General features: G+C 45.1%; 1 protein-coding gene across 2 annotated transcripts in view; it reads left to right on the top strand.

Moving 5' to 3' along the window:
* The first annotated feature begins 239 nt into the window (after positions 1 to 239).
* The window catches only part of FOXO3 (forkhead box O3), a 251,562-nt gene continuing 233,596 nt past the window's right edge, over positions 240 to 18,205 (top strand). The window contains exon 1 of one of the 2 annotated variants that reach the window (XM_085611204.1): positions 240 to 1,936. In XM_085611204.1, coding sequence (XP_085467330.1) covers positions 1,415 to 1,936 — 522 coding nt within the window. In that variant the 5' untranslated portion in view covers positions 240 to 1,414. The remainder of the gene's footprint in view (positions 1,937 to 18,205) is intronic. The other variant, XM_085611203.1, reaches the window with a different exon arrangement.

Here is an 18,205-nt window from a genome sequence, read left to right as displayed (position 1 = left end):
TGCCCTGTAGGCCAGCCCGACCCTGAAACCCATAGACTCGCCGTCAGCCTCGCATGCATGCATGCCTCGGCATGCCCACTTTGTGAGAGTCGAACGTCAGCTGCCTTTGCTTGCGTGTCGCTTTAAGGCAGATGGCTCTCTTCCCCGGCCCGCCTCCCTGGGCGGGAGCAGGTCTGTGTCAGGCTAGGTTGAGGCCGGGCCCCCCCTTCGCCTCCTCCCTCGGTCCGCCTGCATGCAGCGCCTTTAACTTTTCTGTTGCCGCTGGTTGTTGGGAGAAGGAATGTGCGGCTCGGTGGCGCAGGGAAGGAGCAGGGTGACAGCGGCAGGCTGCTGCCCCGGTGTGCAGCGGCGGAGCCCGCCTGCCATTCTGCACGCGACGGAGCGCATGCACCCGACCGGGAGGTGAACGCCTCGGATTCTCCGTAGCTGCTGCCGCCGCCACCGCCTCTGGCTCTCGGGAGCGGGACGTCCGTGCAGCCCCGACACATTTGCAATTGCTGCCGCTCCTTTTCCCCCTCAGCTTTTTTTTAAAGGACTTGACGAAGGGAAAACCACTGTCAAGATGGCAGCTGCATGAGCAAGAAGGTTGTGACTATAGGTGCTACAACTCATCACTGGGTTTTCCAGCGTTACACGTTGTTTTTACATTCTTTTTTGGTTTGAAAAGACCTGCTGGGTTATCTTCCTCTGGCTTCAGCCCAACACGCTGCATTTTATGTTATTTTCTGTTGCAGAGACCAGCTTGGAAATCTTGCATTTATTTTACGTTCCTTCTGCCCGCACCATCCCCCAAGTAGGGGAGGGCACGTCCTGGTTGGATTGTGGCTGTTGGGGTGACAAAGCGGAGCCAGGTGGGGGTGGAGGCGCTGTGGGGATTAGGTGAATGAGCCGAGCCTGACAGGTCAGGATGTGGGTCTGCTGCACACCAGGACGATCCCGTGTGCTGCTGAGTGCCTCGGACGCAGTGGGTGTATGAAGGACCCGTCCCCGAAAGTCGAACAGGACAAACCAGGCCTCCGGGGGAACGGGAGCACTGCTCCCCACCCCACTGCAAAGATAACACAAGTTGGATCATCGTAAGGAAAGAAAACGGCACCCACATACGCCTTCCTGCACGGCCTCTCTTTAAGGGGAACAAAAACATTGGCTCTGAACGAAAATAAACTGCTATCCTAAGACAAGCGACCTGCCAAAATAGAATCAAATTCCGTCCCTTTACTTTTAAGTGGCATGGTATATTTGTTTATGTTTTGCTTCCCCGCTCCACGACTGGTACAAAGGAGAGTGTTTCATGGAAAGTGACATTTACGCCCGTTTGAGCCACTGACTCCTGGATTTGTTTTATTTAATTTTTTTTTTTTGCAATCGCACAACTTGGGATTCGTGTTGTCTGCGCTGCCAAAGGGCTTTAAAGATGGCAGAAGGCGAGGGGGCCGCTGCGCCCTTGTCCCCGGGGCTGGAGGTGGAGATCGACCCGGAGTTCGAGCCCCAGAGCCGGCCGCGGTCCTGCACTTGGCCCCTGCAGAGGCCCGACCTGCCTGGCAGCCCGGCTGCGGGCGGCGCGGCTGTCGAGCCCGGCGGGGCTATCAGCTCCATCATCCCCGAGGAGGATGACGACGAGGAGCCGCTGGAGGAGGAAGACGGCGCCATGGCCGTAGGACCCGGGCTGCTGCTGCTGGGGGAGGCTGGGGCTGCGGCCGCCGCTACCCCCTCGGCCGTCCCGTCCCCGCCCGCCTCCGGCACGGGGGCGCCCCCCAGAAAGTGCTCGTCCCGCCGCAATGCTTGGGGCAACCTGTCGTACGCGGACCTGATCACCCGCGCCATCGAGAGCTCGCCCGACAAGCGGCTGGCGCTGTCCCAGATCTACGACTGGATGGTGCGCTGCGTGCCCTACTTCAAGGACAAGGGCGACAGCAACAGCTCGGCCGGCTGGAAGGTAAGGGGGATCTCGGAGGCAGAGGGGCGGCGGGGGATAATTGAGGGGGCGGGGCGTAGTGTATGTGGGGGGCGTAATGAAGGGGCGGGGACAATGTACGAGAGTGCACTGTATATAGAGAATGGTCAGGGGTGAATCCTTTTGATGGCAGGGTTGTTTAACATATATTGATTTTGAAATAGCGCTTACTACCCCTGACGAGGCACTATAATGGCAGACTGGTATGACAAAGTTCAGTGGAATCCCGGTTGAGTGAGTTAGTTGAGCTATGGGTTCTTTTATATGTTTCTATACAGTGTCATACATTTTATAGTGTTATTAGTCGTATGAAGATTTCTGTGGAAGTTGCTGTCGATCCTTCTATAAAAGCAGTCTCTAATTTCCTTATTACAGTGGAGTTGCAATGTCTCTACTCGCCTGCATTAACAACATGACGTGGCTTTTCCACTTCACGAAGTTATTGCAGTTGTGTCATAACGTTATAATGCCTGCTGCCAGCAGCGAAGGTGAAAGGCAGGTCACGGAGCATAATTGCAGCCGAAAGCCAGAACTGGTGTTTCCTTCAGATCTGTGTTTTTTAAAATTGTAAGTGGGCAGGGATCAGAAGACATTAATTGCAACATGCTTATTTTTTGCACTCCCTAAATTTACGGGTAAGACAGACTCTTTCCATATTTCTACAGGCTATGAACTAAATAAAGCATTATTTTGATCAGACCTTTTCGAATATCTTTCTGCAATTTATGAATAACTGCTACTCGGTGTGTTTTAATTTTGCCTTACCAATTTCACTTTTAATCTTGATGTATGTAACCTTTAAAAACTCTTTCATATCAAAGGGCAAGACCCCAACAACTTAATTGGTTTGAGTAATGGTGTGAGCATGTACTTATTATATGGAATAAAATACCCTCTGCCGTACATTAAAAGGATATTTCAGATCACCTCGGAGTTCCATGACCTTCTAAAGGAACTCGGTCTCTATATGGTCACAGAACTGCTGGCCACTTACAATAGCTTAAAATGTACTGCAGGCGATTCCTTTTCTCGTTCATCTTGCCCAGTAGTTAGTGGGTACTTATCACTATTTGTAACTTTGTCATGCTTTTAGCCATCTAGTTATTGTATCATTAGTGTACAGCTGTTTTTGCTTTTAACTGTGAGGCTAGCTCTCTATTTTTTTATAATACATATTTTTTTCATTTTTATTTATGTATTTTTTTCAGAGTTTTATCGAACGCAAACTTGACCTGAAGGTATCGGACCGCTTTACATGAGCACCAGTTGCATTACACAAGGACACGTTAATTTTTGTTAGGCATGGGGAGATTAAGTGATTTACCCAGAATCACAGGATGTTGAGCATCATTGCCGAGACTTAAACCCGGTTCCCCAGATTTGAGATCGACCGCTCTAGCCATTACGCTGCATCCTCTCTCCAACATATAACGTATCCAGGAGGGAAGGGGGCATAATGGAGAAGGAGAATAGGTGAAGAAATAACTTTAAGGAAACTGGCATTCAGGGATGGCATGAGGGAAGGTGACCATTGTGATAGGTGTATGGTGATGGCTGGAAATGGGGCATGTTAGGGATGGGGAAAACCAAGGTATAGTAAGAGCACGTGATGAGGGGAGGAAATAATTGAGGAACTCAGCCAAAATTTAGTGGAGGACATTGTCGAATGACACATTAGTGGAGGGCGCAGATGAATGACATTACGAGGAATGAAAGAACACATGGAAATGGAATGGCTTAATTGTGGAGGCAGGTGAATAATTTGAGGGGAAACGGGAGCGTGCATGGTGGGAACCAAAAGAAAGAAGGGGGCACTAGGGAGGAAGGGGTATGCAGATGTGGAAGGGAAAAATAGAGGCGCTCCTAGTGGTAGTGTGGAATTAGGCATCGGGTAATGCATGATTAAAGGAGTGTAGTATGGCTAGGTTAGAGAGATAAGCTATGTCTCAACACTTAAGGTGCTTGCTTTTCAAGGTGAGTAATTGATTGGCCATGTGTATTAAATGAGAGGGTGACACATGGAGCTGGGGAGACATGATCTAGTGGCATATGGGAGGGAAGGCACTTTGGGAGATGATTGGGCGCAGTCATATAATACGGCAAGTGGCTATGATGCGGACATATGGAGTATGCGGAAGGAAACTTCAGATGAGGCACATAATCAGTGTTGTTTGGAAATATGTTGCTGAAGTAACAGACTGTGGTGGCTTGTTAGAGTGGATGCGGATTTAAAACCTTGAGACTAGGATTTGAAGGTATCTGATCTAAGAGAGTGCTGCAGGGATACACTGATGGCAGAACAGGTACGAATCTGATTCTATAACATAAACTTTCCTCTTGGGGGAGTTTGGTGATGTCAGCAATTGAACCAGGGCACTTTGGGGAGGTTGTTAGAATTGTATGGGTACAATTTTAGAGGAGCAGAAGGAAGGGCATTGGTTTGAAGGAGGGGACCTGAGGGGAAGATGTCCACATGAAAAGGTGGTCGGCTGTTTTGAGGGGGGGTCTTTCAAGAAGGGCGGGTGTGGTGATGCATTGAGGTGGTTGGTGCAGTGGAAGGGGTGGTTCTGCACAGCAAAGGGAGAAGCAGTGGAAGAAACAAGGGTGGGTTAATGGACTGTGTGGTTTTTGCTGCCTAATTTGACAAACCAATACGAATGAAATATGTACTTCTGTATTATACTTACGTTTTGTCGTTCAGCCGGGTCCCCTTGTGCTGTCTGCCATGTTTATAAAAGCATAAGCAGTGATTTCCAAATGAAGGCAGAACTCGTTTTTGTGTCAAAGTTGGCAGCTTTGAGCTGTTCGCTTTTATTGCCCTAGCAGGTCATGCCGGTTGATGTTTGTGCCTCCTTTTGTCAGCACAGCGCCAGATCTCCTCCGTGCAGAACATCTAGGGCTTTTAGAAACATGAGGCAGTCCGGAGGCCCCAGAGTCCGGTTCACTTTTCTTCAGACCCTGAAGTTGCTAAAACTCATTTACATGCACGTTTTGTGCTCGTTGCGTCGGTGAAGTAAAATGCTTTTAATGATACCTTTCGTTTGGCGAATAAAGGAAAAGCTCTCTCCGATCTTTCACCAGGTACTTACCCTTTTTTTGTTTATTTGTTTCATTCATTTGGTGGTTGAGAGCGCCATTGGCGAGAAACCTTTATTATACATGCAATAGACTGCATAGCGAAGATTTGTGGAACAACCTATTATTAGCCCCCCCCCATCCATACGTGTGCACATTAGTAATGTCAACAGAACAGACGTATATAGACAGGTTAACTCAGCAGCTTGTGGCAGTGCGTGACAGGGAGGCGATTGGGTGCGCAGTTTGAACAGCGCGCGGCCCCCTGCATCCCTGCCACAACTTCCCATGCACGTGCTGCCATGGGAAGACGTATGACGTAAATAGACGCACTCGCCCCCTACAGGCAGCTGCCAGACGCAGCAGGAAGGCCGCGCCCTGCCTCTGCCCCCATGCTCCTCTCCCCTTGGGGCTAATCCCGTCCACGCGGGGTTTGCTGTGCGTAGCACGTGTGTGACATTTGCACAATGGCAAGATTAGCCTCCCTCTTCCTATTGCTCATGAACCGGAGACCTGTTGTTAATAAACCCATTTCGTTTCAGGCCTTCATCATTTAGCAAAGTGACTCTTCGCAGACTACGGTGAATTTGGTAGCCAAATCAACGATCGTCGTGAGACTTCAACCACATTGTTTATTGTTTTTGATGCCAGTGATACTCAAAGTACGGCTCGGGGGCCACTTGCGGCCCTCTTGACCTTTACAGGTGCCCCCCCCCCCCCAACAGCAGCACAAGCTGCTATTTAGTAGCTGAACAATAATATTCAATCAATCAGTACATTTATATAGCGCGCTACTCACCCGCGAGGGTCTCAAGGCGCTGGGGTGGGGGGTGCTGCTACTGCTCGAATAGCCAGGTCTTGAGGTGTTTCCTGAAGGTGTGATGGTACTGTGTCAGTCGTAGGTGTGCGGGGAGGGAGTTCCATGTTTTGGCTGCCAGGTAGGAGAACGATCTTTGATCTTCCTCAGAATTATTTTTTAAATAGACGGGCAAGCATTTATTAACTTGCAAATAAATGCTTGCCCGCTTATTTAAAATGTTTTTACACCTCATTTCAATATCCCTGACCCACCCATACCACCACCCTGCTGGCATCAGTGCGGCCTTCGGTCACACCACAAACTGTACTTTGTGGCCCTTAGACAAATGTTTGTGAGTACCCACTTAACTGACCCTTGTACACGGTCTATCATTTTGTTAAACATTGAAGGTATTGCCCATAATATTTCCTTTTGCGCTCACAAAACCAATTCTGATTGAAGTCTAGATGATCTTGCACCTGCTACTGAAACATATTCATCTCCTGACTTTGGGCTGGTGATCCGTGCTGTGCTGGCTTCGAGGGAACCCTTGTAGTGTTCCGCAGTAGATGGAAGATCTGAAATCAAGCTCCTCCCATCATTATTCTTTTATTAAATTAAGCCTTCGGGATGTTGTCCAACCAACCTTTTACCATGTCATACCTAACGGCCATTCAGTCTTACGGCTGTGTATTACAGGATATCTTTAATAGGTTCACGAGGCACACGGGGATGTAGCTGTAACACTGAAGACAGTATATCACATTTAAAGCTCGCCCCCTAGTTAATTACTGGTCCATTTGACTTTTCCTGTAGGTTGTAGACCAACCAGCTCTGTTCCATGTCATGCCTAAATGCAGGGGCATAGCTACAGGGCGGGGGGTTTGAGGTGTTACACCCCCTAACAAATGTACTTTCCGATCAGTAGTTTGTTAAAGGTGCTGTCAGTTGGGTATGGTGAGATGCCTGTCGGATTTAACCAGGGATGTTAACATAGACAGCCAAACACGCACACTCTCTCCCTCTCTGTATGAAAGTCCTTAAATATGTTTATTTTACAAAATATAGGGTTTTCTCTTTTAGTTCACCTACCAATCTGCATTCCTCTCCCTTTCCACTGCCCCATAGGCCTCTATCATACACCATGCTTGTCGTATAATATATTTTAACATTATATACCACCCGATTGTTGGAAAATCTGAAGCTCCCTCCTCCCCCCCCCCTCCCCCCAATCTTACTGACCAAGCTACGCCCCTACCTAAATGTCATTTGATCGGAAAGATGTGCATTACAAGATACATTTCTCAGCTTCATGAGGTGCATGGAGATGTAGTTGCCTGCATTTCCCCTGAGCCGTGTACTTACAGATTGGTCTAAGCAGAGTGATGCACTTGAAGTCCCTCATCACGAAAAAATGACATTTGCTGAATGTTTGGCACTGATCAGTTTTATTTTTGTAAGAGTAATACCTGTTTGTGTTTTCCTGCAGTACATTTGTAGCGCACATTACTACCATGTGGTGTAAATCATCTTTGCACGCCCACCTGGTGCCGTAGAGTGTCTGTTCTAGATTTGACTTATAAGACAAGCTTTGCATGTCTCGTCATTCAAAAACAGTTGACGGCTTACGTCAAAGTAGCTGTATTTCGAGTTCATCTGCATCACTTACTTGACGTAACGCAGCTACAGAAGTCAGGCTGGCTTGTTTGAAACCTCAACGGTGCAAAGAAGCTTTATAGTTTGTGGCACTCAGCACATCCTTGTATTGTAAATTTGTAATCCGGGGCTCTACTGACTCACAAACTACTCATGGATTTTGTCTTGTGGTTTATGGTGTTGGAGTAAGTTACAGCCTTGAGTTGCGTAGCAAACTATGCATTTGTCTCAGGATGGCATTCATTTTGATTCGCTCACATACGGTCCTTGAAATACAGAATAATTATATTTGCATCTAAACAATTGCCGCTGAGGATGGGATTGTTAGAACAGCAAGGTCTCCTCTTTCAGAAAGAAACCTGGCCTGGGTCCTAGTCTTGATTTGACCCTTGGTATATTTTTCATAAACTGGCGCTAATGATCCTAAAATCAACCACTGCACATTGTCTCAGCTGGCTGTCGCTTCTTGACACTGGCACAATGCAGATGGGTCTCCATGAGTGTATGTAAAGTTTCTATAGCACAAACTTAGCCGAACAGCAGTGGTGCACTGTAACTCGTCAAAGTCCATCATAAAGTCATCAAGAGGTAGGTGGTTTGTGGACTGTTAATGCGTTGTGGTGTAGTGTTCTTTACAGAGGTGTGTCTTTAGCGCTTTCCCAAATTGGAGAAGCATTGCAGTGGTCCTAATAGATGTGGGGATCCTGGGTACGTAGCTCGAAAAGGCCTGCTTCCTTGTTGTTGTTCTTCTTAGTCTGAAGGCAAGTGCTAAATTTCAGCCTATGATTTCCGGTGCTCAGCACTGGCACTTATGACAGTCTGCCAAGTGGTGGCAAAGTCTATCTAACTTAGAGATGAATACAACAGAAGTTTATTAATTTAATATATATAAAAAATGACTAATACCTGCCGCCCAAGCCAATATTATACTGTTGCGGGCCTGGAATAGTCTGAACTGTCACACTTAAGGAGAATGATGGCTAGTAGTAGTGTTGGTACTGTCATTTGCTGTGCTGGCCTGGGCAATGGGTGGCGCAGACTGCAGTGGCCTACTGATGGGGGGGCCATGGCTCTTATTTATTTTCACAAGTTAAGCATTACTGAAGGCTAACCGTGTGGTGTGCTTGGAATCACCATTGATGGTGGGCTTGTCCTCAAGATAAGTGGGGGTACAGGTCTTGGTGGCTTTGTACATTTTACAGCTGTTTTTTTAATGTGGTATGGCCCAGCCAGGGGAGCCAATTGATTTCCATCAGAATGGGGGTGATGTGATCATATTTGTTCAGGGCCTGAGGAGAGAAACGTTGAGTAGGGCATTGCCACCATCCAGATACAAAAGCACTAGGGCTTTAACTACAGTTCTAAAGTCACTTTCTGGAAGCAACAGTTTCTCTTTCTTTAGAAGAGAGAGCTGGTACCACCAGGCCCGTCTTGTTGTTTTTTGGCCATTTGTTCCTTGAGGATGAGGTTGGTGTCCAGGGTGAAATCATGAGTGTTTATCATTTGTGTCCTGCTGCTACTCCTAACCACCTTTTTCTAAATAGCAGTAGTGTGATTGCAATTAATGTGCAAGCATGCCATAGCTGAAGGAGATACAGGCCAGCCAAATTGGGAAGAATCTATGCATTGGAATGTTAGGTCCTGGCGATGGTTTCTATCCCCCACAAAAGTACACAACGAGAAGCTGCATCATTTACGCTGCCCTTGCTGTTGATGTCACAGGATCATTAAACCAGTCTGTTTTTGCTGCAGTGCCTCCTCTGCATTAGAAACCTTTGCAAGCCTCCGTGAAGAGTAAGCTATGTTCATAGACTCAGGTGAAGCCTGGTATTTTTCAAAAGTAATTCTTTGTTGAGATCAGCTCTTATGTTGAAAGTTTGGGGGTGATTCGTCAAGGGGGGGCCTAGAAAAAAGGGGGTTCCCAAAACGTGTTTTTTTCAATGTTAATTTCCATTTGAAACTTTAGACAAGGCTACAGGTCGAACGGGTAAACGGAATTACCCCAAATTTGGCAGGGAGAAGGGTCTTGGTCTAGAAAACACGCTTTTGTTTATTCTGTGGAAATCCGTTCAGCAGTTTTTGAGAAATATCGAATTTTACAGATATCGATATTTGGGAATTCTGCCATCTGATTGGCTGAGGCGTTACAAGCAAGAGCTTGCTGCTGATTGGCTGCGAGCGCTGTGAGCGTTTGCAACTAGGAAGTGTTGGCTGCCATTTTGTTACTCCGTTGAAGCGAGTAAGGGGGAAAAAGGGCGAAAAATGTGGGAAGAGGAGGGTAGGAGCACTGTAACCTCTGTAGGCGAGACGCCTACGGGCATTTGTTCGCGCTTTATAAATCTCAAAAATAAATAAATAAATAGGGTGTTGAGGGGGTGCGAAGCGAACTACTCATACCTACCGGTCTGAAAATGCCGGGTACGGAAATTAAGTGAGGTATTGCGTAGTCTGATGCTGCTAAGGTGAGCTGCTGTGGGAGTCGGGGATTAAAGCGTGAGCCTAAACTGTGTGTCTTATGGTGTGAAGTCATGTGCCCTGGCCGCTGCAGCACACCTGTGGAAGTAGTGTCAGCATGTGTTTATACCTACTAGGACGAACTACTGACTCCTACTGGTTTGAAAGTCCTGGGGTACGGAAAATATGTGAGGTATTGTCTAGAGTCTCGTGGTGCTAAGCTGAGGTGCTGCTGGAGTCGGGGATGAAAGCGTGAGTCCAAACTGTGTCATATGCTGTGACGTCATATGCTCTGGCCGCTGTGCCACATCTGTCAAGTAGTGTCAGCATGTAGTTATACCTAGTCGGAGGAACTTTTGTTTTGAACATTGTAACTTGTGTATGGTGCTTAGGGGGTGTTATACAGGGAGTGTGAAGGTAAATTTGCGCGTATCAAATTAATACGGTATTTGTAAAGTGCAAACTACTCACCCCTATGGGTCTGAAGGCCCTCGAGGCCGGCATGTAAATTATGTGAGCTATTAAGTGAGCTATTACCCAGAGTCACATGGTGCTGAGCTGAGGTGTCCAAAGGTGTCCTTCATAAGCATTTCCAAACCTACCCCAGTCAATGTGCCTAGGTCATTTCCACCACAATGCACAATCATGAGGTCAGGGTGTGGAAGATGCAAAGAGGTTTTAACCAAAGGTAGCAATTGGTGCAACTTCAATCTTCTCTGTGTAAACCATTTAATGTCCACATTTTGTAAACCTAGGTCTAAGTCAATATGTCTGTGTTCTGCATACCTCTTGCACCTGAAAATATAGCTATGTCCTACGATCCACACTAGCATTTTGAAGGTATGGTTGGAAGGTATGGAAAGATGTCTGTAGCTCATGCAGTTCCTTGGTAGAATAAGAGATATGTTTAAAGATGGTGAAGTACTTTTTTTTGCCATACAAAACGATACGTGATTGGAAGTTGAAAAGCATTCTTTTTTAAAAGTAGGGTGCACATTCGTTTTGTGGAAAAGCATCTTTGTGATTGGTTAAGAAAAAGCAGTTTCAACGTGGAGTACATATCATAGGATAAAATTTGCTCAACTGAACCACAGCTGCTACTTACATTTGGAAGGTACTGTTCGAACTTAAAACAATCGTGAACTTTTAACCTGCACGTGCTATTAAATGTTGGAGAAAATGTTGCAAAAAAATATCGTTAAGTTTAAAAAAAATGAACTTTTAACCTGCACATGTTGTAGAATGTTCTAGAAAATGTGTTGCTAGAATATGTTGCACTTCTGACTTCTATGTGTTGTTGAATATTAAAAAAACGGTTTATATGGAAAATTAAAAAGAAACCAATAGAAAAAAGTTTTGAAACCTAAAAGAATCAAGGAACTATTCTAATTTGTTCTTTACATGTGTTTGTGTGGAGCAACACAATTATGGACACAACAGCACCAGGAAGAGGAAGAAGCAGGTGGAGGGACGGGGGGAGATGGGCAGAATGGCACACATGCACAATTAAGTACAGCACAAGTATAGACAAACAATGGCCAAAACGAAATACACCAACAAGGAGCACAAGTCACACAACCCGCCAACATCACACCACTGAACGAGCATAGAAGTGAAAACCATGCTGCATTCATACAGGATGTGTACAAAGGCTGGTCATTGGTGTTGTGGGATGTCTGCGACCGTGGTTCTCATGGATGAGATGCCCTGCATGTGGCACATGGGCGAGTTCACTGTGTGTTACATTGCCAAACAGCTGCTTCTCCCTCCCACGAGCCCCCACACTTTTCTACGGTGCGCTGTTGTATCTCGTGCACTTGTACAGCACATCATTTTAATGCCTATTCGCGCATGTCCTTGCTACATTCAAACTACACCATCACAGTGCCGTTTGGAGGTGGTGCATGGCACTTTACAACATCGAGTGCTGCAGCCTTTGTGGCAGGCCACACCAGAACACAGAGACACACTTACCACACTTCCTGTACACGGACATGTCCGAGACACCCTGTCCCCCTTGCCGGATAGGCACACCCCTTCGCGCACCTGTGTATTCCGGACCAGCACATGCTGGTTGTGCATGCAGGAGGATGCGTACATAGCTTCATGCCCAGGCTCACTGCCAACGCTGAGGTGACAGCACACTGTGATGTTGCAGGGCTCGCGCCTATCATGCGAAGACAATGACCACAGGGACACACTTGCTCAGATGTGGGTTTGGGGGGCGTTGGCGGTCCTGGAGTTGTTGCGATGAGTCTTGTGGCCCTCATGGGTATCCCTGCTTCATGCTCATTGATTCTATGGCACCTGTGGGTGTTCTGGTGTGGCTCTTGGCTGTGTTCCGTTTCATGGTGCAGGTAGTCGTCCTGCTTAACATCAGCAGAAAGCAGGTGTAAAATACCTGGTGCTAACATGGCTTATCGCCGGAATTTGTTTCGCATTGCAGTTGGTGTGAAAGTTGTGATGTGATTTTTTTTCGTGTGCAGAACAATATACGAACTGAGCAGTGTATCTCGTCAAGATCCAGCACTTGATGCACTATTCCCAATCAATATAAATACAATGAGAGTTCTTAATAGATTTTGTGTGTACACTGTAAGTGCAGCCACTATCTCAGTGCTATTCAATACAGGATTTTAGTATTTAGAATAAATCGCAAAGGTGCACCTCATGTCTTTTTGTACGGGAACGGCTAGTCTGCATTTCATTATCAGCACTTTAATGGAAGTAAAGTTGAGATAAATCTAACACACTATTCAGAAGTTGGTGTAAACTGCATCCATCACCAGTATTCCCACGATAAGTTCCCCAAAATTTAACACCATGGTGGACTCCGTCAAATAACAGTAATAAGAACAAGAAAGAGTCACACAGCAGTGAAGAGAACAACCAAAAACGTTATAATTTTTTTTTTTAACTTTCTTTTTTTATAAATATATATGTAAACGATAAATGAAACTTTGCAAAATGTGTGTGTATGTATGTATATATATATATATATATATACTCCACACTGTCCCCTTAAAGCCAAGGAAACACTCGGACACTCCGTAGAAAGCAAATATTTAATCCAGCAAGCAGAACGACGCGTTTCACCTTTACGGCTTTGTCACGCTCGTAAAGTCAACATTACACCATGTTTAAATACACCATGAAAAGTAAGTTAACCATTAAAATTGAAAGCGGACTTCTCATACACATATGGCTAAATCAAAGCGCTAATGCGGCGGCCATTTTACAATGTAGTATAGCCTGAAAATAACAGTGCGATAATCACCAATTCCATTCATAACAAGAAAGTTTGATGGTAGTTACTATAAATTCATAAATATAGAATACCAAAAAATACAAATTAATCAATATGCCTACAAAAACGAGCCATAACATTACATAAACGGAATGATATAACATTACCGAATGTAGGCTGAAAAGAATGGAAGAGGGAGGAAGCACCACATGATCTTCGTCCGAGTGGACAGTGAGGTATAAATACATATCGCATTTGAAGCATAGCAGGCAGTGGCCACATTAGCTGCATGTGAGGGTAACAACTCAAAATAGTGTAAATCCAAATCAAGAAAAACACTTGTACAGCTCAAATAGGAGACAAGAGAACATATTCACAGGTTATTCAGTCAACATCATACATGTGCAAAAAATGTGCAAAAATACGAGACATAGAGCATGCCTCCGAAAGATTACGCCCAAGTGGGCAATTGTGTTGACCAGAACATAATGACAAGAGTCCACATACAAATAGATCCTAGATGTTCTTCAACTAAATAGTCCACATGTGAGAGAAGTATCTGGAAATGAAAAAGAATTAGGGTTAAAACCTGAAAACCTCTTTACAGCAGACAATACATGTTCAATTCAATTGTGCAAATGTACTGCCAGTTCCTCACTTAAATTCAACCCCATAGGGGCCAGACTGCCCAAATCAATGATGTATCGAGATTCCAACTTTCTGAGTGACAATTCTCTATTGCCACCTCTTACACCCAGATCAACAGTGTCAATTACCACCATTTGAACCAGTGTGTCATCTTGCATGTGATTGTCAAAGAAATGTCGTGCCAAAGAATATTGTTTGTTATTATTTCGTATGGCACGGAGATGTTCCAAGACTCTTTTCTTTGCCTCATGTTTCGTACTCCCAATGTACCACATGTTGCACGGGCAGATCAGAACATAGACACAGTACGTGGTATTACAGGTAAGTTTTTTCTTGATAACAAACTCTCTATTGGTGTTAGGTACCAGTAATGTGTTACAGTCACTGCTGTTTTTACATGCTTTGCATTTCCGACAACACCTAAAACCTGGTATCCCCTTAAAGAAATTACTCTCACGTTCAGTAATGTGATTGTGACTTAATAAGTCTCGTAATGAACGTCCTCTCTTAAAAGTAATTTGGGGATTACTAGCCAGGTTCTTATTAAGATGATCGTCAGTGAGCAACACATGCCAATGTTTTTTGAGGATCTGGCGTACTTCAGTTGCCTGGCCTGAAAATGTGGTGATGAATCTGAGACTTTCTTCTTGTTCGTTCTTACATTGGGGATACAGAAGATCATTCCTAGATTTAAGTTCAACTCTAGAAATAGCTTCCTGAATTGTTTTGTTCGTGTATCCCCGTTCTCTGAATCTCTGGCACATAATTTTCTTTTCGTGCATATATGCCTCACTAGAGCTACAGTTTCTTTTAGCTCTTAGTAGCTCTCCGTAAGGGATGCTGTATATCAGATTGCGTGGATGGCTACTGTTGGCACTCAATATACTGTTTCCTGATGTTTTCTTACGGAAAAGTTTGGTGCATAGTTGGTTATCTACTACCTCCAAACAGACATCCAGAAATTCTAAAGATTTTTCACTGACATGTTCAGTGAACTGAAGATTCAATTCATTTTCATTCAGTTTATCAATAAAGTTTCTGACAGACTTTTCATCACCACACCAAATAAAAAATATGTCATCAATGTAGCGCAGCCACAGGGCCACATTGATGAATTCCGCCATTTCCATGACAACCTGCTCCTCCCACCAGCCCATGAACAAATTGGCATAGCTGGGGGCGAAGCAGGTTCCCATGGCTGTGCCCTGTGACTGCCTGTATATGGTGTCATCAAAAATAAAAAAAATATTTTTGAGACAAATCTCAATCATCTTCAAAATCATCTGTGAATGGTTAGTCAGTGAAATGGATCTAGATTTGAAGAAATGATTCACAGCCCGCACACCCAGATCATGTTGGATACTGGTGTACAAACTGCTAACGTCAAGGGAGACCAAGAGGTAATCTTTCTCCCAATGTATACCATCAACAGTTGTAAGGAAATGGGTGGTATCTTTCAGGTAGGAAGGTAGAGCCACTACATAAGGTCTTAGAAAATAATCAATGAATTTGGATGTGTTTTCTAGCAATGACCCCATAGAAGACACAATGGGTCTACCCGGTGGGTCACTGATACTCTTGTGTAGTTTGGGGAGTAGGTATAGAATAGGTATTCTGGGATGAGCACAATATAAATAATTGAATTCCTCCCATTCAATCAAACCTCTCTCTCTCCATTCGACAAGTGTTTCCCTGTACATGATATTAGATTGTAAAACCTCAGCCATGCTGGATACACAATAGCAGGTAGTATCATTGAGTTGTCTCAAACCTTCAGCCAAATACTTCTGTTTGTCTAAGACAACAATATTACCACCTTTATCAGATTGTCTGATAACAATGCTCTTGTCCCCCACCAACTGATCAATGGATGCAATTTGTGCAGCTGTAAGGTTCTTTTTGGTTCCTTGAATCTTTTTGAATCTAAGTTTATGTAAATCATGTAGGACACCCTTTTCAAAGACCTCTATGGCGTCACATTGAATGTTGGGCAAAAATATTGACTTGGGTTTGAACTGACTCCCGGGATTATGATCAAGGTCTATGCCCCAAGTGTGAATCTCGATACATCATTGATTTGGGCAGTCTGGCCCCTATGGGGTTGAATTTAAGTGAGGAACTGGCAGTACATTTGCACAATTGAATTGAACATGTATTGTCTGCTGTAAAGAGGTTTTCAGGTTTTAACCCTAATTCTTTTTCATTTCCAGATACTTCTCTCACATGTGGACTATTTAGTTGAAGAACATCTAGGATCTATTTGTATGTGGACTCTTGTCATTATGTTCTGGTCAACACAATTGCCCACTTGGGCGTAATCTTTCGGAGGCATGCTCTATGTCTCGTATTTTTGCACATTTTTTGCACATGTATGATGTTGACTGAATAACCTGTGAATATGTTCTCTTGTCTCCTATTTGAGCTGTACAAGTGTTTTTCTTGATTTGGATTTACACTATTTTGAGTTGTTACCCTCACATGCAGCTAATGTGGCCACTGCCTGCTATGCTTCAAATGCGATATGTATTTATACCTCACTGTCCACTCGGACGAAGATCATGTGGTGCTTCCTCCCTCTTCCATTCTTTTCAGCCTACATTCGGTAATGTTATATCATTCCGTTTATGTAATGTTATGGCTCGTTTTTGTAGGCATATTGATTAATTTGTATTTTTTGGTATTCTATATTTATGAATTTATAGTAACTACCATCAAACTTTCTTGTTATGAATGGAATTGGTGATTATCGCACTGTTATTTTCAGGCTATACTACATTGTAAAATGGCCGCCGCATTAGCGCTTTGATTTAGCCATATGTGTATGAGAAGTCCGCTTTCAATTTTAATGGTTAACTTACTTTTCATGGTGTATTTAAACATGGTGTAATGTTGACTTTACGAGCGTGACAAAGCCGTAAAGGTGAAACGCGTCGTTCTGCTTGCTGGATTAAATATTTGCTTTCTACGGAGTGTCCGAGTGTTTCCTTGGCTTTAAGGGGACAGTGTGGAGTGTATACGAGGAGTTCCGGTATCCTGACTCGGACCGCCCGCGACAGCCCTCGGTTCATTACCGGAGTTGGTGGAATATATATATATATATTAAACAAAATGTAACAAAAATAATAGAAAACAAGAAGGCGGAACACTCCTGTGGGGACCATGGATGTCGACGACAGAGCCTGGAAAATAAAGCACAAAATAAGGACGTGTTTAATGGGAATATCAAAGGAGAGAGGCACAGAGAAGGAAAAAAAAGCCAGAGAGAAAAAGAGAGGGAAAGAAAGGGAGGGAGAAGGAAGAGAGAGAGTTAGAGAGCTAGAAGGAAGAGAGAGAGAGAGAGACGGACACTGCCGCCTCTGCGCATCCATGAGCAAATAATTACCTGGTGCCACCGGAGTGTGCAGCAGTGGGCACTCCATGTGCCCGTCAAAACTCTGCGCATCCCAGATATGTCGCTGAGTCCTTAGTCATGAATGGCAGAGACCACATCAGCTTCTCCACGTCCCGGCAGATCTCACACATGTCACTGAGTCCTGAGTCATCGATGGCGGAGACCACATCAGCTTTTGGAACTCAAGTGTGTGCATGTGGTGGTAGGCCCTGATGGCCATATGAGGTTTGGGTGGTACTAACCCTGTGCATCTGAAGTCCGTGCCAAGGGGGTGGTAGGCCCCTGATGGCTATACAGATTAGGGTGCGACTAACCTTCTGCGCAACTTTTCAAAGACTCTATATGGTTGAGACACGGTGAGCGTCCACCATCTAGTCAGCACCGGCAATAAAGGATGTGACGTTGTCGATCTAATATATTTGTGTGGTCACATGGCCTGTGACGCATGTGCCGGATGGGTGTGGTGTGTGTGCAAACCTGCCCTGAGGGAGTGTCCGTGAGATGTTGAGAACTAGACCACTGACCTGCACACCAACAGCGAGTACGCCTGCGGCAGGTAGCTATGTGGGGCCAACGTCGGAACGTAATCGCAGTGGCGTGGCGTACGAGGGAACAGGGCAGGGATAGCTACAATAACGCGGACGGCTAGTAGTACTGCGTCTGTGAGTCGAGTGGAGGGGCCGCAGCTGGCCCTCTGCGAACCTGGGTGCGAACTGTTTAACTCACACTACATAAGCATTGAAAAACCATTTTGTGATTCAGTCCGTCAGCTGGCATTTGTCCGAGGCATTTGTGAAAACATATCGGAGTTCTTTCTGTGAGGGATACCCTTTTGACACTGCCTCTCCCCACATCAGCAGGTAACGCACCCTCTTCTCACATTACCATCATACCCCCAACAACCTTCTTGGGCCTGGAAGTGTCCCTGTGCGGTTGGACAAAGAAGAATCTTAGTCATGTATAGATTTACATATAAAAACA

This window comes from Triturus cristatus, chromosome 6 (assembly GCF_964204655.1).
Source record: "Triturus cristatus chromosome 6, aTriCri1.1, whole genome shotgun sequence".
In the NCBI taxonomy this organism is placed as follows: domain Eukaryota; kingdom Metazoa; phylum Chordata; class Amphibia; order Caudata; family Salamandridae; genus Triturus; species Triturus cristatus.
The sequence above is the reverse complement of the archived record's forward strand: the minus strand, read 5'-3'. Positions and strand labels throughout refer to the sequence as shown.